This window comes from Centroberyx gerrardi, chromosome 15 (genome assembly GCF_048128805.1).
Source record: "Centroberyx gerrardi isolate f3 chromosome 15, fCenGer3.hap1.cur.20231027, whole genome shotgun sequence".
NCBI lineage: Eukaryota > Metazoa > Chordata > Actinopteri > Beryciformes > Berycidae > Centroberyx > Centroberyx gerrardi.
The window spans coordinates 21,877,785-21,899,970 of NC_136011.1; the positions used below are offsets into that span (position 1 = coordinate 21,877,785).

A 22,186-nucleotide genomic window follows, 5' to 3' on the forward strand; every position below is an offset into this window, starting at 1 on the left:
GGGGTCCAATATAAATAGAAGTGATTAACTATCCGATTCTCATCAATTTATCGTTCAGTCTCTGTTGCATGTCACAGCCCTGGTTACCTCAAATAACGCCACACATCCACAGTGAAGGGAAAGAAATTGGAAAAAAATAAATACATTTGGGGGGGTTTAGTCCACTGAATCATTCCAACTTTTCTCCCTGCTTACTGTAAAGCACCACCGCCTGCACACGTTACAGCTGGGTCCCACCACAAGAGTCTTAAACTAATTTTGACCTGATTGGGCCCCTATTACAGTGAATGACTGCCCAAGCCTGTCTGAAACTCAATCTTAGTTAAACACGGTTTAGTATTCATGACTCTTGCTGCTTTTTCTATGGCAGATCAATGAAAAAACCTATAGTCTCTTGACTGAGTGGTTGTAAAATGGGGATTTCAAATAATAATGACTTTTTAAAGTTCTGTTGTTTGTGTTCAGTTTGATCTGTAATTGATGGCAGTGGAAGTCTTCGTCACATGATGTCGTGTCCTAAAAAGTCCAAAAACACGGAAAATACCTGAATAGACCTGTGAGACAGGAGACAGTGAGTCTCCGTCCGTCTGTCTGTTGTCTAGTTGTGCCAGTCTGCGCCTATCTGTGCCTATCTGTCCGTCTGTGCAGGACCAGTAGAGGATGTGCGTCAAAATCCAAGACAAAAACATCAAGCACAATAACAAAGGTGGAGTTAAAAGCTTTGAAACATGTTTTCCATGCAACGGGGAATCGGGCCAGATTCCACAACAGTTTTCTAATCACTGGCAAACAATTTCAGAGTGAAGGCCTTGAAGTTGCATTTCAGTGTCAAAGAGCTGTGCCTTTACTGAGGAGAGGCTGATATTTTACTATATTTACTGTGTTACAAAAGGTTAAAAATACAATCTCCCCCCACCGCCCACCCCGCTCCTGTCTCCACTCTTTCACTGTCTGTTTTCTATCAAAGACAGATGCACAAATGCCAAAAACCCCAGCTCTATACATATTTGTGCCGACATATTTCCCTACTCTGTGTCTGTCTTTGCTGTCTCTTATTTGTAAAAGAAATAAAGTAGAGGGAAAGCCCAGTATCCTCCAGAACGGGACATTATCCTCTTCACCCATTAATCAACGCTGTGTTACAAGAACCCATCCTGACACCTTTCACACCTAAAAATATTAAAAGATTAGTTCTTGTGTGTGCCTCAATATGACTTTTTTTTGTGTCCTGGCATGGGGTTTTGGCACTGTTTGTAACTTCATGCTCTGTTTAAAATAAAGATAGGATGAATTAGTGAGTGGGCACGACTCTCATTCCTCATATGTGATCACTTCAGCAGATATTCAGATTTGACTGCACTCCTTAAACCGAAACTGATTGGGACCCGGCTCCCTTTCCTCCTTTTATGGCTGTTCTGTGGTTATTGGCATTGGACAGAAAAGGGGGAGAGAGAGAGAGAGAGAGAGAGAGAGAGAGAGAGAGAGAGACGGACAGACAGACAGAAATAGAGAGGGCACAGTAACAAAAAAATGAGAAAGAGGGAGGGAGAAAACACAGAACACACTGATATGGAATGTTCTTCAATTAACTGTCTGAAGCTGCTAAACATTCTGGCTGAATTGCAACTTGAACACACACACACACACACACACACACACACACACACACACACACACACACACACACACGTATGCACGCACGCACACACAAAAAACCCAACATGCACGCAGACTAGCTTGTGGAATCACTGTTTTCTGTGAGGAACTGCAGAGTACTCTGACCCGGCCTGTGTGTGTGTGTGTTAACCCAAAGCAACAAGCCGCAAACACTTGCTCACACACATTCAGAATTAACTCGTACACACACACACACACGCACACACACACACACACACACACACACACACACCTACACACACACACACACTCTCCATTCTCTATCTCTCGCTCTCTTGTCAGAGTAGCATTTTAATATGGATGAATGATGTGAAATGTGCAGCTAAGCATGGGTAAAGAATATATGAGACAGCAACTCATGCATACACACACACACACACACACACACACACACACACACACACACACAAGGAATATATTTCATTCTGGTGTAAATAGTATGCAAAGCAAAACTCAGCCTCAATTCTTGAAGAAAAATCATCAACTGAAATTTTGCTTTCTATCCCTGTAACTGTTACGTATGAATTCATAATAATAAAAAAAAATCTTTGATCATAAATAATCACAAACCACAATGTCACATAAAATACAATAAAATACAAGTGGACAGATGAGAGGGTAAGATCAGTATGCTTTAATAAGATATCAGTGCAGAAACACAAACTTCTTATTGGGTTAAATTCCCCATACAGTAATAACAATAATAACAATATGATAATAATAAGGTCAATATGAATTTTTAGCATATTAAAAAAATTGCAGAATCAGCTAATATAACTGTACTGTATGACAGAATACAAGAAGCCGAACGTGGATCCCATTAGAAAAAAACACAAAAACAAACCCCCTCGTTACACTGACAAGAGAAAATGCTGATATTGTCTTTAAAGAGGAAGTGCAATGTAGATTAACTTGTGAATTATTTTGTTATTTTGTTTTGGAGACCCTTCAAGTGGCACAGTATCTAGAGCAGTAGGACTGGTGATAAGCCTTCTATTGCTAAAATAGATTTTTTTTGTTTTTAATTCGACTTCCATCCAGCCAACTCTTTCCACATACATTAACACAATTTAGTTCAAATCGCATCAGTTGTCCATCTGAGGGTCTGTTCTGCTCTGTGCATGGGAACACAGGCCCACTAGAGTCTGCGGTGGCCTTTCTGGTTTCCAAAAAGCAACTTAGCACCGGGATCATTCTATATTCCATTAAAAGTCAGTGAGAAAATAGTAATAGTGCTAGATAAAATGTTTTGTACGTGCTATAAAGTGCTTTTCTGGAAACCCAATCTAACTGACTTTGGTTTCAATTACTAATCATTCAAGTACAGAATAAAAATTATATTTTGAACTCTTTGATAAAAAAAAAATCCTACAAATAGGAATCCTCCGATCTGTAGGCTTTTACTTTAGCTATGAATTAAAAGTTAAAGATAGCGTATCAGGGGCCTCATGAAGAAATGTATTTGGATTTCATGTTCAACTTGGAAATGTCTCTTCCGAAATGAGGTATCCACCTTTTTGAAAAAACTGACACTCACTGTTACAAAATGATTACTGAAGTGAAAATAGAGCAAATTATGGGTTACAACGACAGTCTTCTTAAGACCTTTGCTCAAAAAAATTATGTTTTTGATGCTAGAATCATTTGTATTTTTGAAATACTGACTGATGAATTCCAAGTAACAGTCAACAGAGTTTTTTCCCCAAAATGCAGCATTTTAGCTGATGAAAAAATAATTTCTCATATTGTGCATACACCTGATTTCTAAAGTGAATAAGTAAAGCTGTGAATTTCCATCTATAAATTAGCACCTTAGGTATTGAAGTCCTCACCTTTTGCAGCATTTCATACTACAGTGCAGTGTTTTTGCTCTGTGCAAAATACGGTATTATCAGCTTTTTTCTGTGATATCTATACTCTCCTTTCAGGTGTATGCATATCAAGGTGGGAGCTGAGAAGAAGTAACATCACCTAGAGCAGTCTGACCATCTCTAGCTACAGCGACTGCGAGGAAACTCACACAGCCATGTGCAGACATGTGCTCATTGTTCGACGTCTGAGAATAAATAAATAGATGGATAGAAATTATACATCCTTTCATGTTGCGTCCTTGTGTTTAGTTATTCTTGGCCGTGGGGATAATTAAATAGGAAATGTCCCACATTCCATTGGCTTTGGCACAGTAAAGACTAGGAGCTAAGGTTCTCATCGTCTGTCATGTCTTTGGAGTTCACAGCAGATTCAGTCCCTTTAACAACAGAGGCCGATGTTTTGCCTTTTGTCAAAATGTACGGTGCGCTGACAGGGAGGGCGGTTAAATTTCACGCCGCGGCCGCTCGGGTTAAAATAGACCGCTGTGGCTGTATGTTTCAATATGTGAGAAAAGGGAAGAGGAGGGTACAGGAAAGTGAAGAAAGGGTTAGAAAGAGAGAGAGAGATGAGTGATCTGCCGAGTGGAGGAGTGGAGAGATATGCGTCAGTGGGCAGGCTGAGCAGGATGTATCTCTCCTCATCCGTCGCTCAACTCAACATCACTTCCCTCTTCTCATATCTCGGTCATATTTATTTAAGCCTGTCCGTCTCAGGAGCATGTGTCTGTCTCACACCTCTGTCTTTTTGGTTTTCTCAGCTATAATTACCATGCAGCTTGTCTATCTGCTGCTTTTCCATGTCTTAAACCTTTCTGATTCAAAACTAATGGAGCGCAATCTTTAATGGCTCCTGTGTGTCAATACAGGGTGAGATTTTACTTTTTTGCTCCAACATATTGGTGTTTCTATTTACATAATACTCATTCATAAAAGAAATTGAATTGCCTTGATTTTTGACTGGTTAGACTGTACATTCTCCATCACCGAGACACGGGCCGTCAAACTGTCAAAGGAAACATCTGCTTTTTTTTATATTTGAAAAATCCACAATTTCTCAGTGTATCACCCTCTCTTAACATCTTCAGCATCATCCATAACTCTGACAGTATTGGTCCCTGAAACGCCACAATTAGAGTGCATTTTTAGGCAGCTCCATTGGTGCATTGTAGCCATGGAGCTGTCATTGACTTGGGTGGACAGGATGTATCAGACACCACTATCCTCCCCAGCGTGTAAAACCTCAGGAGAACCTTTACTGTTCAGTCAAATCTTTGTTCAACCAACCCTAAAACCCACAAGTAGCATCATCAACAGACTGTCAGATAGGCTGATGAGCAGGGGGAATCCGTTTCCTCAAAAACCCTCAAAAACCTCGCAGCATTCGACTCCGCTGTGACCTCTCTGCCTGTCATCACCAGGGGGTTCTACACTGGGTTCTAACAGGGTTCTAGTGGAAACTGACGGGCATCTATATCGACCACTCGACTGATGTTCTATTGGGATCTGGGATGTGTTAGAGGAGACTATCGAGGACCTTTGGGCTACGCAACCCGGGGGATTATTATGGAAGCATCCCAACTGTAAAATCATATCTCCACATTTTAGGATTTTTGCCAATTCAGAACTGATACAGATAGAACTGGATCCATGCTTAGGATTTGACTTGTATTTGATTTTGAAGTATCATTAGAAGCAGCGTTGTAGAGGCTTTCTATTATCACATGCATAGCTGGACTTGCTACTGCAGTTTGTTCTGGTCTTGTTTGCTACCGTTAGATCTCTGCCAATCAGCTCTGAATAAATGGCTCACTGTTATGGGTAAATGCTGTGCTGTAGCAGTGTGTTAAGTTGGTTTCATGTACATATGTGCATCTGCATCAACTCTGCTGTATCATGGATGACGAGCTTTATAGACTCAACCTGTCAGTCACTAGTCAGGAGGAAGTTCCCTCTTTGGTTGCCCCTGACGACAGGTATTGGAAGAAGCAGTTAGGGCGTCCACACAAGGTTAAGATAGGAAGTTAAATTTAAGCTGAAAAACCAAAGGGAGGATTTAGGATATTCTTCAATAACAGGAAAAGAAGATTGTCCCATCTTTAGCTGAGATAGAAGTGAGATAGGATGGGCAGTTAGGATTTTATCCGGTAATAATCCCCCAGAGGTGAAGGAAGTCATCTACAGATTGTAGGGAACAAACTCTGTGCACTTGAAGGGCTGACTTCAGGGTTGAGTCTGTATTGAGACAACCACAAGGTAAAGATAAGGCACATTATACCAGTTAGAAATCAACTTTAAAGAGAATTTCAGCGGCAACATGAAGCAAAACATCAAAATACAGTGTTAGTGGAAGTGGATCCAAGAGATGTAATAAAAGTTGGTTCTAAAAATGAAGAACAGATACATTGTCTATGAAGCACCATTGCTTTATAGTATATGCGATTGGAAAACTATGTGATTAACTCTGTGGCAACTTTGCCTTGTTTACAATATTCAAAATGCTACATGTCAAAAAAGTGAAACTTAGAAAACTGTTATTCACCTTTCATCTGATTTTTTTTCTGTCATTTTCTTTTTTGTTTATCTTCTTAAAGCAAGAACAAAAACAGTACTGGCCTGCCGACAGTTTCAATAGATATTTTAAGCATAAAACTCTGAAAAAAAAAAAAAAAAAATGCCACAACACAGAAAACAGCACAAAAAAAGAGGAACCAGCACTAAGAGAGATCTGCATCAACATAAAGGAATCTGTTCCATCTGCATCTACAGGGGTAGATAGGACAAAGTACCAGAACACATAAACACTAAAAACACTATCTTCAACATTATAGTTCTGTCTTTTAAATACATAACGTATACGTGTACAAAGCTCTATGATTCATACTCAAAAGTGGTCACCACACAAAGACAATTACCTCAGAAAATAGAGTGAGATTAAGACAAAAAAAAGAGATTGTGAGGGAATAGGATATGGGAAAGAGAGAGAGAAGGGAAAACAGGTAAGAAAGTGTAAGTGTTTTCACTGAAGGCATACTGAAGGCATATTCTGAAGGCATATTCTCGTTGATATTATCAACAGCATTTTGACGAACAGGGGTCAAATTGCATTTGCTTGTTTCAAAAGAAAATTGAAACCATACTCTCCAACTATACTCTACACTCTAATCATGAATGCTCAGCAATTTCTCAATGCAGCTAATATCATTCTATGTCAAAGCTTTCTGATATGGGCAGCCGCTCTCCGTCTTGAATCGCAAGAAAACTGGCCTTGTCCTGATCATGAGGAATAATACTCCACTTCCAAGTCACTTTACAGGCTGCACTGAAACAAATGTTGCTGTCCCTATGTACATATGTATAGTGTGATAAGTGCCGACTACATCCTAATCATGGCAGCTGTTCCTGTCCTACACTATCTGTGAGGTCCTGTCGAATTAATGTCTCTTGTGCATTGCGTGAAGTCTGTAATATGTAATCATATGAGCATGTATACACCAAAAGTCAAATTGCACATGCTATTTGTTTGGCAAATAAGGCTAATTTTGATGGTAACTCTATAAGCGTTAGCTCAATTGGATAACTGAGCAATAAGGAACAAACCCTGTAGTCACCAAGAGAGAGAGAGAGAGAGAGAGAGAGAGAGAGAGAGAGAGAGAGAGAGAGAGAAAGAAAAACATGCTTAGAAAAAACAAAGACAGAAGACAGATTTAAGAAGAAAAGGCAGATAAGACAGATAAAAAGAGAGAAAACTTTACAATGTCAAACTTACAGTAGGGTACATGTATTGCAATATATGTTTATTAGTGTGCCTACGAGAAAGACACAAAATAGAAGAATAGAAGAAATAGGTAGGTAGAGATATTAAGGCGTAAGGAATAAAGAAAATAAATGAGAAAAGAGAAACAAAATGGTAATGATATGGTAAAGTGTCCCGTTGATATGGATTAAACAATGTGGGGAGATTTGATAAAAGCAAACATAATGTAGCTCAATTCAATAAAAGAAAATAGACTCATGATAATAACTAAAATAACAATATAATGCGTATAATTTATGGCAATAAAGTTGACCCAAACAGACCTCAAGCCATCGTTAACTAATTATACAGTGAAAGGCAAAAAGGTGGGCTGGGATGGCGGAGGAGGCCTTGCACCGAGACTCATCCTGAATCAGTGTGATGATATAATGATTCAGGCGGGATGGATTCAGGCAGGAAGAGGCAGAGTTAGGCTGATACTGTCTGTGTATGTGTATGTGTGTGTGTGTGTGTGTGTGTATGTGTGTACGTGTAGAAAAGGCCCGAGGCTGGGAGAAAAAGACAAGAAGCTTGGACTGGGGCTTGAAAATAGGGCTAGAAAAGAGGGCTGAGGGTCTAACTGCAGGTCAGATACACTAAGCGGAGGATCACAGCGCTCCTATTAGTGTGTAGGTAGTATGTCTATTTCTGTAGCTTTTCTCTTGAGAGCCAGAGGAGTTAGGGTTAGAGTTAAGAGGGTGCGGGGCTGCATAGAGGCCTCGACAGAGAGTGTGAGGGGAGGAGAGAGCTGGGTGAGAGTTTGTGTACTAGACAGGGTCTGGGTAAGATGCAGGTTGCAGGTTTGAATGCCGTGCTTCTACGTAGCCTGGCCGTGGGTTCTCACCTTGGAAACAGACCTTGGGATATGGTTGTAGATGTTTGGCAAATGGCAGGGACAGAGTCTGGCTTTAAGGCAGGTTGTGTGTTTGAATCCCATGCCACTAGGTGACCTGGCCCTGATATCTCAGCTTGTTTGGAGGTGGGAGGGTCTAGCTCTACGGCTAAGGGTGTAGGTAGGCACAGGACTACAAAAAGGGGCAGGGACGAGGGCAAGCTAAATAAGGCAGGCTGTGGGTTTGAATACCATTCCCTAGGCGGCTTGGCCTTGCGCTCTCAGGAGGCCCAGAGGTGCACAGGTGGAGATACAGGTCTATAGGTCAAGGCTGCGAGTTGAGGTACAGGGCCGGGAGCAAGTCTGGGAGTCTGGCTGGGTTGGAAGCAGCGGCTCTAGGCGGACTGGTCCAGGGCTCGCAGCAGGTCACTGCCCTGGAGGAGGTGCAGGCTGCCCTGCAGCGGGACGTTGACCTCGCAGTCGTAACGGGTCAACTCTGGCAGACAGTAGGACTCGAACGACGGGCCCAGCAGACGACTGGCTACACCTGGAGATGGACAGACAGACAGAAAGGCAAAAAACAAATCAGTGAGTCAACCAGATACACGGGCAGGCAGGCAAGCAGACACTGACATAAGTAGACTTAAAAGCAAACCGATAGAAGAGCAGGTAAACAGACAGGCGGAGAGATAAGCAGACAGAAACAGAGAATGTGGGGAGCGGAGCGGAGATTATTACATTTCTATCTACAGAGAGAATAGAGATAAGTGATGACAAAACAGAGGGAAGCTACTCTGACGTCTCTGAGATCAGCAATCAATAAGTCTGGTGTTCCTCGGTAAAACAAGAAGCGAACATGATGCTTTATCAGATGGAATGTTTCCGATGTGAAGAAGAATAAGTCGAACCAGGCGAACCGGTTGCCGCTGGTCCGATCAGCGCTTCGAACGTTTACTTGGCAATGGAATGGAATGGAAATGCAAATGGAAAGGTCACTGGGGAGTGGCATCTCAACAGCGGATGTTAAAAAATGTATTTCAAATGTATTTCAAAAGCAAAAAATTGCCTGAGCACAATTCAGTGCCGTATAAATCTTTTCAATAAATTGTAAAATTACATAATCAATCAGTTACAAAACTATACAAGGGGCCAGCTGAGGTTCGAGGCAGCGTTTAACTGAGCTCCTACTGTAAAAAACAGGCCAGCTCACCCTCTGTCTTGTTGGAGGGCAGCATGCGGTATTCTGTGTAGTTGCAGCTCTGTTGGGGAAAGGGCTTCTTATGCGCACCACCTATCACACTTCCTGGATACTGAGACTTCCGGTGTTGCTGCAGGGGGCTGAGACGCTGGGACACACCGCCTGGCAGAGAGAGGGAGAGAAAGAGAAGATTTGTCACATGAAAGCAACAAATAGCCTACAATATTACACCATGAAAAGTCACTTTCTGCTACAAGCTGGTCAAATCCGAGGCAGCAAAGCTAATGATCTCAATCTGTATTTTGTCCATCTGCTTAGAATTTGTGCAGTACAGACAATCTGATTTTGCTTAACACCAGAAAAACAAAGCCACCGTCATTTCACAGCTGTTTTGAATTTTACAATTGAAATGACTCGGCATTCAAAAAGTCCCTTCTTGACTTTTCCTAGACCCACATTCTGTACCACTTGCTATTGTTATATTTTCAAAATCACGCAAGGAAATAGTTGTTATAATTACGTTTAACCCCTTCATGTAGTGGCCTTCACAAAATCCCATTCACATAAAGGTCCCATCACCTAAACCACCAAAGTGTAAATGCACACACATGTACACATACAAACACACATTACATTATGTCATTTAGCAGACGCTTTTGTCCAAAGCGACTTACACACACACACACACACACACACACACACACACACCATACCTGCCAGAGAGCCTGCGCTGAGGGAGCGATCCATGGTGACACAACTATCACTCCTCATCTTCTTCCATATCATTTCTGATGGCTTACTTTCACCCTAATACACACACACAGACACACACACACAAATTACTTAAGATGGATTTTGCAGTCTATATGTTTTTAAGATTTTTTTTTTACCCAAATTTCATTAATCAATATTGTAAAAATAAAGATTTAAGCTTTAACAATATTGGATAATATGTTCTATTTTCATGCCAGCAATAATTTTCAGTAATAAAATAAGAAACTAATTTTTAAAATGGTAGATATCATTTTGAAATTAAACTTTTATTACATGTTTTTTTTTTTCAGAGAAACTTCAGATGAGACTCACCACAGCCATCTGGGCGAAGGAGCGCTTGATACTGTTGGCCATGGCCACTCTGGCTGGACTCATGTCTCTGTAGGCCTGTACAAAATTCTCCATGGACCTGCACACACACACACACACACACACACACACCACAAGGTTTAAGTTCAACATCCAAACTGTTTTTTTTTGTTTCTTTTTATAAAATGCTGACAGGTAGTTCTGCTGACAATATGAATAGCCATAAGAAGAGGAACATTTGAGAGACACGGCACATTTATTTACTTATCTATTTATTTATTCCCTTTAGATGCCATGCTCTTTATTTCTCATATGTGTGATTCTGTGTCCCTAGACAAGATAGATTTTGTTTCTTGGTTTAAAATTTGAATTTAGCTAATGTTTTAATTGCTATTTCACCTCTGTTTCTGCATAAGAGTTGGCATGTTCTGCTGGCAGGACGGGCGCTCCTCTCCTGACAGGCGCTCCGTCAGGTAGGTCTTGGCCGCCCGTGGCTGTTGCTGGTAGGTTAACAGGGGGTCTGGGGGCCACTGGAGGTTCTGCCTGCCACCCATGGAGGACAGAGGGGTGCTGGCTGGGGCCTGGTACGGAGGATTCTGTGTGTGCCCCGGCATGTAAGACCCTGTCCTGGCGTCCACGGCCCCCTGGCTGGGGCCCCTCTTCTTCCCTGGAGCCCAGGCTGCAGCCGGCTGGGGCTGGTAGTGGCCCTGGGGGTGCGGTGGGGAGGACAGGGGCTGGAAGAGGCTGGCGACGTTGCTGAAGCTGTGCTGGGTGGCTGGGTGGTGGGGGGTCAGGCTGTGGCCCCCCAGGGATCCTGCCGGCCCCCCTTCCAGAGGCTCAGACTCTGGGATGATGGGATTGAGCTGGAAGTCCTCTCCGTCCATGGGGATGTAGGGAGCCAAGGTCTCCAGGTCCAAGTCACTCAGGTCCGTCTGGGAGAGGGAAACGGGACATGGTGTGTTAAAAATGAAAATGTGTATTTTTATATGAAGTTATACTGGTTATATCTCCTTCACTCACTTTTGCAAAGTCATTATGTGTTCTGTGTTGTCTTGAGTGACTTTATAATAACCCAAATAGAGTCAGCAATAGCACCATATGTACTATTACAGTAACTACCGCTGGACTAGTAAAACGTGTAAAATGGTGATACATTTATCCAAACTATATTTAAGAAATAGAACAGAGGATGGAGGGAGTATGCTGTGGTCGATATCATCATGGCTGTGATGTGGTCACAGACTGACGAATGCTTTGTTCACCAACTGATTCAGTTGAGCTCTGAGCCTGAGGCAGCTACTAACACCAAACATTTGATAAAAGTGGTGCAGCATTCTGGTTAACTCCTCCTTCCTTATACTTGTACATCTTGTTCAGTTTTAACCAACCACTGCATGCCGGCTGGTTGTAGGTACAGACGACTCAATGGTTTTGGTGGTATGGGGACAGAATTATGTTGCTCTAGTCCTCTACTTCAGGTCAAACCATTAAAAGCTATGTTTTTAAAGTTAAACTTGAAACATATTGATTTCACTAGCCTCCTGTTTGCACTGTACTGACACTGGTCTTGATACAATACTTTGATTCTAGGGTGTAAAACTAACAGATTTTTACCATTAAAATATAACCAGGATATTGTCTTTCAATCATAAATTAGTAAGTAGATAAGTAATACAAGCAAAGTGATGAGGCTCATCACAATGCTCACTGGAAACAAGCAATTGTATATTTAATAAGTGAATCATTACAACCAAATGTTTACAAAGATGCATTACTGTGTTTCTTGCAGATCTAATGGTTTGTATAAATTAAGTTACACAAATGTTCAAAACATGCCAGCCCACATGGTGAAATTCTTGCCAATGTTTGAGTTAGCAAAATGTTACCCTAAAGAGGAAAAAGGGAAAAAGCCTGCCAAGTTTTAGGTCAAATTTAATATCAAATGGGCCTCGTGAGATCAGATTAATGATAGAAGAGGGAGACATAAAGCTTTGGACAAGAGATTTTAGAGATGATGAAAAAGCCTGGTGAATTGTTTTAATGAATTTGAAGGTTAACTTAGGTCACAGACACACATGCGCACACACGCACACACACACACACACACACACACACACACACACTAACCTCAGTGTTTGCAGGGCTGTTGGAGCCCTCTGTGTCCAGGGCAAAGAGTTTCTCGGTCAGCTCCACCTTCAGGTCGCTCTCGACTGGGCTATAGTAGTCGCCTGGGCTACTGGGCTGTAAGGAGCGGTGTAAGGATTGGTGGTCGAAGGGAGGGATGGAGAAAGGGAGCAAAGGATGGAGAGAGGGATGAAAGGAGGGAGGAAGAGGGGGGGGTGGAGGGAGGAAATGAGTGGGAAAAATGGATGGAAGGGTGCAAGAGATAAAGGAAGAGAGACAAGGAAGGATGGGGGCACAAGAGAGGAGAGAGGAGTATGGAGGAAGGGACGAATGAGCGAAGGGAGAGATGAATAGAAGGGGAAACAGGGGTGGAGGTGTGGTGAAAAGAGGAGGAGGAGGGGATGGAGGGACGGGAGAGCAAGCGATGAAGAGAGAATGAAGGGGGAACAAGAGGATAAAGGCGGCGGAAGAGGGACGATGAGGGGGAGAGTACACGGAAGAGAGGAACAACAGAGTGCAGAAAGAGAGGTAAAGCAGAGAGAGAGGAAAGAATGATGAGAAACGAGAGGGAGAGAGAGAGAGAGAAAACGAGCAAGAGAGAGACAGAGAGACAGAGAGAGAGAGAGAGAGAGAGAGATGAGTTATGACAAAGGCGCTATTCACTGCTAAGTGACTGTCTGTTTCTTCCAAACATCCACCCCCTCTATTCTCACACACACTGCCCACTGTTGGTGCTCTCCAACTCCCCCCGCAGCCCCCACTGCACACAGGGGCAATCTATGAAATAAACATAACCAGTCACTTGCTTGCAAACTAATTAATCCTTTCATTTCTGCATCCAGTAATTCAAATCAACCCTCCCTCCTCTCCCTCCTCGTCCGTACCGTGGAGCAGCTGCTGAGGCTGGGAGTAGCGCTGCCAGGTGGCGGGTTCTGCGGCACGGAGAATGTCCCGGCCATGTTAGCCATGTCCCCTGGCACCGGAGGCGGGGCCGGGCCCGGCGGGGCCGACTTGTGGCTCTCGCTGGCCCAGGACGGAGGCCCCGGAGGAGGCATAGAGGCGGCAGACACCTGGGCGTACGCCGGTGGCTGCTGGGGTTCCTCAAACTGAGGGCGACCTGCAAGGTGCAATCACAGATGACAACAGCCATGAGAAGTGATGGGATTACGAAGGAAAATGCTATGGAGATTATGGTTCCAATATTTTTGAAGGCTGATACCAATATGTTTGTACTAAAGCTGCCGATCGGCTTTGTTTTGTGCCGATACTCAGTATTATAAAATTTGACCATTTTCATTTCTCATGAAATCCCAATATTAAAAGTATTCAGTGTTTCCCCCAGAATTGTATTCTTGGCGGGGTCGAAGCAGCATTTATATGATAAAGTGACACTAGAACTGACACTAAAAATTTTATTGCAGGATTTCCACACTGTTTTGTAGCTGTGATCAGGAAGGAACCTCCATCATATCAGCAGTGGAACATGACTGGCTGATATTTAATATTTCCTAAAAGGCCAATATCTAATCAAGATATATAGCCTTAAAAAATGATGTGGCTAATTTAAATCAAGGCTTAAATAATTGGGAGAAATGCAGCTATATACAGTGAAAATGACTATAAAATTTAGATATAGTCACTAGAACTAGAATTGTCCTTTACATGTTTTTAATATTTCATGACCCTATCCCAAAAGAAAAATGAACATAGAAGGTATTATATGAAGTCGATGCTGACCAAAGTCGAGGGCGATGATTGCGTCCCCGGGTGTTGGAGCCAGCTGGGTGAGGTCTTCCGGCTCCTCTTTGAGTTTGGTAAAGAGGGCATCGCCCGGCTCTCCGGCCACGCCCGCGCCTCCCGCACTGAAGAAGCCGTTCATGTGGTGCGGCTTGAACAGCGACTCCGTCTGCTCCATGGAGAAAATTATCGACTTCTCCTCTATGTCACTGTGGGACGGGAGAAGGAGAGAGAGAGAGAGAGAGAGAGAGAGAGAGGATGACAGCAGGTGATATGTGTAATTTCAACTTTACAGTAGGTTGTAAGAAAACAAAAAAAACTAATTTAGAGGGAACTAAGAGTTTCATATACAGTAGAAGGATGGCAGTTCTTACCTGAGGACATAGTTGATGCACACAATACACTGGGGCTGAGAGTTGCGGCTGTTATAGATGACGGTTCCCTGGGTTTCTACCCAGACGTAGCCTCCATTCTTAGCCAGCATACGGTACTGACCGCTCACCGCCTGACCCTTGGTACACACTGCAGAGAGAGAGAGCGAGCGAGAGAGAGAGAGAGAGAGAGAGAGAGAGAGAGAGAGATGATAAATGAGAGCAGTCGAAAGCTGTGAGTGTGTTCTTGTTTGGTGATAAAAAGCAGCTGTGTGGAATGGCATTGTGGCCTACGAGATGATATGGTGGTCTGTGTGTGATATGGAGCTGGTTTCTTCATTAGAGGATTTCATTAGCCTCAGTCATAGTTACACTCAAGATGAGAGTAATGATCCTATAGTCGGTTTTGCCCATGTGCAAGCTCAGAAGCTCAGAAGCTCAGAGGTTTTCTTTGGGGTTTTGTGGTGCACACACACATTGGGCATCTAGCTTCTTTTTGCCCAAAACAACTTTTTTCAATTCAAGACCCCATGAAATGGCATTTTTACTTCCTTGATTTGATGTATTCCCTGTTGAAACAGGATGCTGGGGCGGGACATAACACAGTGAGGGATCATTCAAAAGTCTAAACCAATTGAACATCAGCCAAGGAGAGAAAGGCAGCTTTATTTGATGGGAGGGGTGTAGAGAGGCGGGATTGTTCAAAAATCTGTGATGGTTTTATTGGTTGGAATTTTTATTTACGCCTACTGGTGCAGCATGAGGTCACCGTTAAAGATACTCTGTTTCCCGGGAAGTAAAAGTAATGGGAGTTCATTTCATGGGGACTTTAAGACTGCATAAATGCATTTAATAATGCATTCAAAATACATGGTGCTGTCTTTGCCTTTCCTGCTGATTTACATTTCAGGATGTAGGTATGAGATTATCGGATATCATCAGATTGGGGTACAGTGGTGGATTCAAAATACAAACCAAAACTTGGGTTAGAGTTTCAACTCTCATAACCACTGGAGAGCCCTTGAGACCCAATAGCCTTATCATCACCAAGTGGCTACTGAAGGCTTAGGTCTAAAATGCACAGCCTGCTATTTCAATCTGTTACAGTAATATAACAGAGATTTCATTAAACTCGTAATCCTGCAGCATTACAAAAGCACTGAAACACACAACGCTGTCAAAACCTCAAACCATCCCGTGTGTCTGTTTTGTATTTGCGTTAAATTAAAACTTAAATCACAGACTTTATTGAGTAAAAAAAAACAACAAGCATTTATTTTCTTTGCGAAGCTCTGAAAAGAACCAAAGATTGGTTAGCGGGAGAAAGTGGGATGTTTGACTTGAGCTGAGAAGGAGATGTGCTGGCTGCGGCCCAAGGTCCAGCACTGCCGTGGGAAAGAAGCAGGACTGCGGTCATAGAGTGTACATAAGGGCAGTGACTCTGTGTGTGTGTGTGTGTGTGTGTGTGTGTTGAGGGCAGCTCAGGGCAACATTACATGCAGCACAAAACGCTGCTAACATGTGCTGATCGACAGGCAAGTCACGTTGGCCATGAGAGCGGGTCGTCTGTGTGCACGCATGCGTGTGTGTGTGTGTGTGTGTGTGCGTGCATGAGTGAGTGTGTCCAGTGATGGAAACCACATAGAGAGCTCTTTATCTCAGCAGACTTAGGACTGCAGACATGGATGAGTAAGAATTGAGGGACAGGAACACACACATATACAAAACACACAAATCCACATGCACTAACAAAATAAAAAGCACAGACACACACACATACACACACACACACACACACTGCTGTCACGTTGCAGGGGTATATGTGGTTTTGAAGAACTAAGTCATGTCAGTCATTTTTCTTCTCTTGTTCTGTTGCTTTCATTGTGAGCTTCTAATGACAGTACTGTCACTGAAGACAAAAGCCATGACACACACACACACACACACACACACACACACACACACACAAACACTCACACACGCAGAGTGTCATTAGAGCGTAATGGAGGCCACCTGGCCCCCTGTCCACTCTGTGTGTGTTTGTGGCAGCAGATGTGCAAGCGTTATCAGGCCATCCCTGGCTACACTTAATACAATAAAAGACATCTTAATACCATGCTCTGCTCTCTCTCTCTCTCTCTCTCTCTCTCTCACACACACACACACACACACACACAAAAACAGTAACACTGAAACACACTGATACTGCCGCACCTGGTGTACATGCATATATACACAGACACAAAATCACTAACGCACATACACACATAAACGACAGGCAGAAGAAAAGGAGAAGAGGATAGAGAGAAAAGATAAAGAATAAAGGCAAAAAACTATAGACATCACATATTCCAACACTTCTCTTTTTGAATCGACAAGGCTGTGCAGTGCCAGCTTGGTCAGAGCATCTACGTGCATTCTGTATGTGAATAATATGAGTGTGTGTGTGTGTGTGTGTGTGTGTACTCACAGTTCTGGTGGCTCTTGGTGACGCTGTCTGAGTCCAGGGCGTGGTAAAGATCGTAGACGGAACGGCCCAGCAGATCCTCAGGAGTGTAACCCATCAACTCTGTTACCCTGCAACACACACACACACACACACACACACACACACACACACTTTTTTCACATTCCTGTGTCTTCCTTCTTGTACGCAACATTGAAAACACACATATCCTTTCTCAGAACAGAACTTCAAAAGGCTTCACACACGATTTACAAATCAAAAAAGAGGGCTGGATATTCTTCCAAAATGAGAATTGCTCACATTGAATCTCTCTCTCTCTCTCTCTCTCTCTCTCTCTCTCTCTCTCTCTCTCTCTCTCTCTCTCTCTCTCTCTCTCCTCCCTCCGTTTCTGGGAAATGTTAATCTCTTCCCGTCACTCTCATCACGAGTTCACTTTGTTAATGAGGATCTTGATACTGGCATCAAGTTGCCTTTTAAATTTAAATCTCTTTTTAAATCCCTTCTTTTCATCTATGCCTCTCTTGTCGTTTCCCAGTAATAAATACCTCATGAACAGGTTTGAGGATAACTGATGACATGTTACGGAATTGCAGCAATCTGATTACAACAAAAGCTGCCTGTAATCAATCAAGAAAAACACAGAAAGTATTTTGAAACGACCCCCAAAACGCAAAGGTTTCATGGGTATAAGGAGACGGATGTTGACATCTGATAGCCAGCGGTTATTCATGCTTGGAAAACCTAGCAGAACAAAATGAACTGAGGGCAAACTGCAATCTGGACTGATGCTCATATTCAGATATTTCTACATGGGTTCTCTGTAACTGTGTGAACAGTAAAGAAGGTAAATTACAGCAAAGAACAAGTTCCCATATTGTGTACATGTACATTGGAATCAACTATTCATTAGCATATTCTACAGATTTTGGTGGCAGAGTTAACGAGCTTGAACTTTGTATTGGATTATGTTACTGATTATAATTTTAAGCATGTAATCAGTAATATGTAATTGATTTAATCTTGGTAGTAGAGAGTTTCCCAGATCTTTCTAAAATCTGTCATTGATTGTTGACAGCACATTCCCAAAATACTTTGAAACTTGGTATTAAGAACTCTGGAGGCTGTAGTAATGTTAATTTGTGTCTCTTTAGTTTCTTTTTGCCTTGTGGAAAAAAAGCTGTATTGAGCCTAGACTTATCAAGATGTGGCGGTGTGGAGATTAACAATTATGTGGATGACGGTGTGTGTGAGAAAGTGAGAGAGAGGGACAGAGACAAAAATAAAGAGAGAAGAAGAAGAAAGAGAGAGAGACAGAGAGAGCTCTGGTGATGCAGAGGCTCTCTTGTCCTCAGGTTACGTAACGCAGACAGCTGCAAGCCTCAGACTGGAGGGGGGGAGAGCGTAGAAAATGGGAGAGGGGAGGTAAAGAGGAGAGGATGAGAGAGGAAAGAGGATGAGAGAGGAAAGAGGATGAGAGAGGAAAGAGGACGGGAGAGGTACAGCGGAAGGGAGAAAGTAAAGGAAAAGTGAATTGAGGGCAGGAGAAAAAAAGGAGTGGGAGAGGGGGAAGAAGGGAGGAGAGGAGAGGAGAGGAGACCCATATAAATACAGTGCCAAAATAAAAGTTGAGATGCATTGTTTTGTGAAATCAGGACCTAAATATCTTAAAACAGTTTCTAAAGCTGGTTTAATATGATTTTTACGAAGCCATAATATCATACTGAGAACATTTTGTGCTTGTTTTGGTTGATGTTTAGCCGCGTCATGTAAACCTAAGGGGTCGGACTTGGCCTCCTCTTGCACGTCGCTGTCTGTCAAACGCTTGCTGGGTTCTCTCTCTCTTTCTTTCTTGCTCTTTGGGCTGTACTTTTTTCCTCTTTTCTTGCTCTCTCTCTCTCTCTCTGTCCCTCTCTTCCTCCCTCTACCTCTTACAGTGCCAGACATGAGGTAAGGAAACTGTCTCTCCATTCACTAATGAGTCCCCGGTAAGTCCCCACTGAGCCCGGCGGGCGACCTACCCACAATAAACTCATTTGCGTAATTGGAGAAGATTTGGGCAGCTATTAAATTCCACTAAAAAGACGAAAAAGAAAATGGGCCCTTGTTTGTAGCCCGATCTCGCATACACACACACCTGCATACGCTAGCACACATTCACTCTTCTCCACAGGAAACTTTTGTCTTGCGTGAGCAGTGTGATAAGAGTGTGTGTGTGTGTGTGTGTGAGTGTGTGTGTGCGTGCGTCATCACCTCCTTGTACTAGTAGGAGATAAAAATTTGGGTGCAATCTAACCGGTTCCTTGGCCTCAAGATGGCTGCTGCGTGTGTGATGGAGTCGGCTCCGAAGCGACATAACATATAACATCCATCACCATTGGTGACACAGACATGACAGCGGGTAGTGACTCTGGGTTGTCACGTTGACATGTTGTCACTCAGAAGCCTATTTGATAGATTTGAGAAATGCTGTTACATGTGTGTTTGCGTGTTTCTGTGTGTGTGTGTGTAGGTGTGTGTGTGTGTGTGTGTGTGTGTCTACATCTCTGTCTGTGAGTGGTAACACTTGGCACAGTCTGACGATGCCGTGCGAGCAGCATATTAAAGTATTAATGTGTCATCTTTAGCTTCTATTTCCCACCGGCTTCCCTGCCAAACTAAACTGATTCAGTCAGCAAGCAATCAGTCAACAGGTCTGTGTATGTATGTGTGTGTGTGTGTGTGTGTGTGTGTGTGTGTGTTTGTGTGTGTCTGGAATTTGTGCTGTAGTGACAGGACTGTGTTTTAACTGGCTGCGGTTCTATCTTGTACAGTACCTCAGTATAAACAAAATTATAATTTTTTCTCTATGTGCATGTGTGTGTGTGTGTGCATGCGTGCGTGTGTGCACATGTCTTTGATTGTGTATTGGGAGTGCTTTAATAAAATTTGCCAGTATTCATGTGTACACATTCATGTGTCTGTAATGTAGGGCAACTTCATGCTGCGTGTATCAGACTTTTTGTGTGTTTGACCTGCGTAAGTGTGTGTGTGTGTGTGTGTGTGTGTGTGTGTGTGTGTCTCCCTACCTCTCGTCACAGTAGGTGAACTTCATGTCCATGCTGTGTCTGCTGAGGAAGGTCTTGCTGTCCAGCGGCGTGTCGATGTTGGATGGGTGTGGGATGGGTTCACACATCAGGACTGCACAGGTGAGTGGGGGCTCTTTGAAGCCACACAGCACACGGGGAGGGCAGCTGTTGTACATCTTCAGGTGGCCGGTGCAGTGCAGCACCTGGAGGGATGAACGCAACACACATGCTGAGGAGACAACCTGGCAAGGAGAAAGCTGCATGCTGTACTACAGGATGGGTCATGTCTTTGGTATTCTGATCTGTGGTGAAAACAACTCATGTGCTGCGTTGACAGTAAAGGGAAGACTGACTCAGCAATACAGTACAATGTTTAAGCTTTCACCCTGAAGTGAGCTGTACTTTATATTAGTGGTGAGACCTATGACCCAGAAAATGTGCTCAAACACACAGAAACTTCTCCTTTCTCATGTTTTTTTTATTTCTACAACAGTGTAACACCATAGTTTCGGGGCGGGACAGGCTCTTGTCTGTGGCTATAAGGGACAACACTGTATGCTCATCAGCACAAACTCATCTATCCGAGGGCATGGTGGATATTCAAATTTGTTTTGGTTTTGTCCTTTTAGTCACTATATGGTGAGAGTTTCTTACTTTACAGACTTGAATCTTTAATATGTAGTGTTAAGCAGCTCACACATTTAGCGTCTTGCTCTCTAGTTGGCTACTGTTTAGGCTTCTTAACATTTTCCCCTAGCTAACTAGTGTATCGCCTATATGTACATACAGTATGCTAAGGATATATAGTAAAGTTAAACTAGTATATGAAAAGCTAAACTACGACGAGATGTTATATAAGGGTTTCACTGCAATATTATCTACGTCCATTTTGAGAAAAATATGTTGCTTGAAATATAAAATATTCAGAATATGTAACATCTCTTTCTTACCTTCCAGCTGGCTGACTTGAGGTTGACGGTGCGTCCTCTGTTGGTCACGGTGCATTTCATCCTCATGAAGAAATCACGCTCAGTGCTCAGCTCTTTGCCCTTCTTACCAAAGCCACTGCCTGGAAAACACATGCAGACAGAAAGGAGAGTAAAATCCTTATTGCTCCTTATTCCATATTGCTTCCCTGTGGTATAATGTATAATTATACATATACTGTATATATATATATACACACACATATATAATATAGTATAATTCCCTACAGTATATGTTACTGCTATAATGATTCATAATTATTTTGCCATAAAGTTGTCAATTGATTCTAAATATTCAGACGCTGCATAGCAAAAACAAGAAAATTCTAGTATTAAATTGATTTAAAATAAAATATTTTTTGGCAATGATCAATTTAAAGGCCGCTAATTTACCATCATTACAGCTCATTAACCTGACATTTATCTCTGACCTCACATTATCACTAACCTTACACTGTAAAACACAGACAGTGATGTGCAATTGCAATGTAATCATTTACTAACTTACTGATTTAACTGGCTGCTGCAGATCTACTTGTTAACTACTGGTGAATTGATTGACCAATTTAATCTAAATTATTAAATATTTTCTATTACCTTACTGTTTCCAAAACTGACCTGTAAATTTCGGAAGAACCTACAATATTAGGACACTAAATAATCAATCCTTGTCTCCAGTGTGGTTTCTGCATAACAAACCGGTAAGAACTTATAAATGATTTTGTCATTTAGGATGATAACTGCCTTCTGATTGCAAAGTATACACTATTATTGTAAGTATACACATCATTGTCTCATTTACAGTAAATGTCTTACACCTAAAAAAATCACTACAGTCATGTTTTTTACTGTAATATCTGTTTCCTTAGCATTACTTTAGCTTCGTCATACATTTCAGGTTAATGAATGGTAACGACAGTAAATTATCGGCCTGTAAATTGACACTGCACATTACCTTTACGTTATTTCAGTGCTATTTTCA

At 42.4% G+C, this 22,186-nt stretch overlaps 1 protein-coding gene across 1 annotated transcript in view; it reads right to left on the reverse strand.

The window, feature by feature from the left end:
* Positions 1-2,288: 2,288 nt before the first annotated feature.
* Positions 2,289-22,186, reverse strand: part of epas1b (endothelial PAS domain protein 1b) — a 52,882-nt gene continuing 32,984 nt past the window's right edge. The window contains exons 5-16 of the mRNA XM_078288705.1: positions 21,169-21,287; positions 20,219-20,421; positions 17,157-17,263; positions 14,690-14,837; positions 14,316-14,524; positions 13,463-13,695; positions 12,582-12,695; positions 10,854-11,386; positions 10,458-10,554; positions 10,085-10,178; positions 9,384-9,533; positions 2,289-8,720 (exon numbers count right to left, since the gene is read on the reverse strand). Of these exons, the coding sequence (XP_078144831.1) occupies positions 8,569-8,720; positions 9,384-9,533; positions 10,085-10,178; positions 10,458-10,554; positions 10,854-11,386; positions 12,582-12,695; positions 13,463-13,695; positions 14,316-14,524; positions 14,690-14,837; positions 17,157-17,263; positions 20,219-20,421; positions 21,169-21,287 (2,159 nt within the window). The 3' untranslated portion in view covers positions 2,289-8,568. The remainder of the gene's footprint in view (positions 8,721-9,383; positions 9,534-10,084; positions 10,179-10,457; positions 10,555-10,853; positions 11,387-12,581; positions 12,696-13,462; positions 13,696-14,315; positions 14,525-14,689; positions 14,838-17,156; positions 17,264-20,218; positions 20,422-21,168; positions 21,288-22,186) is intronic.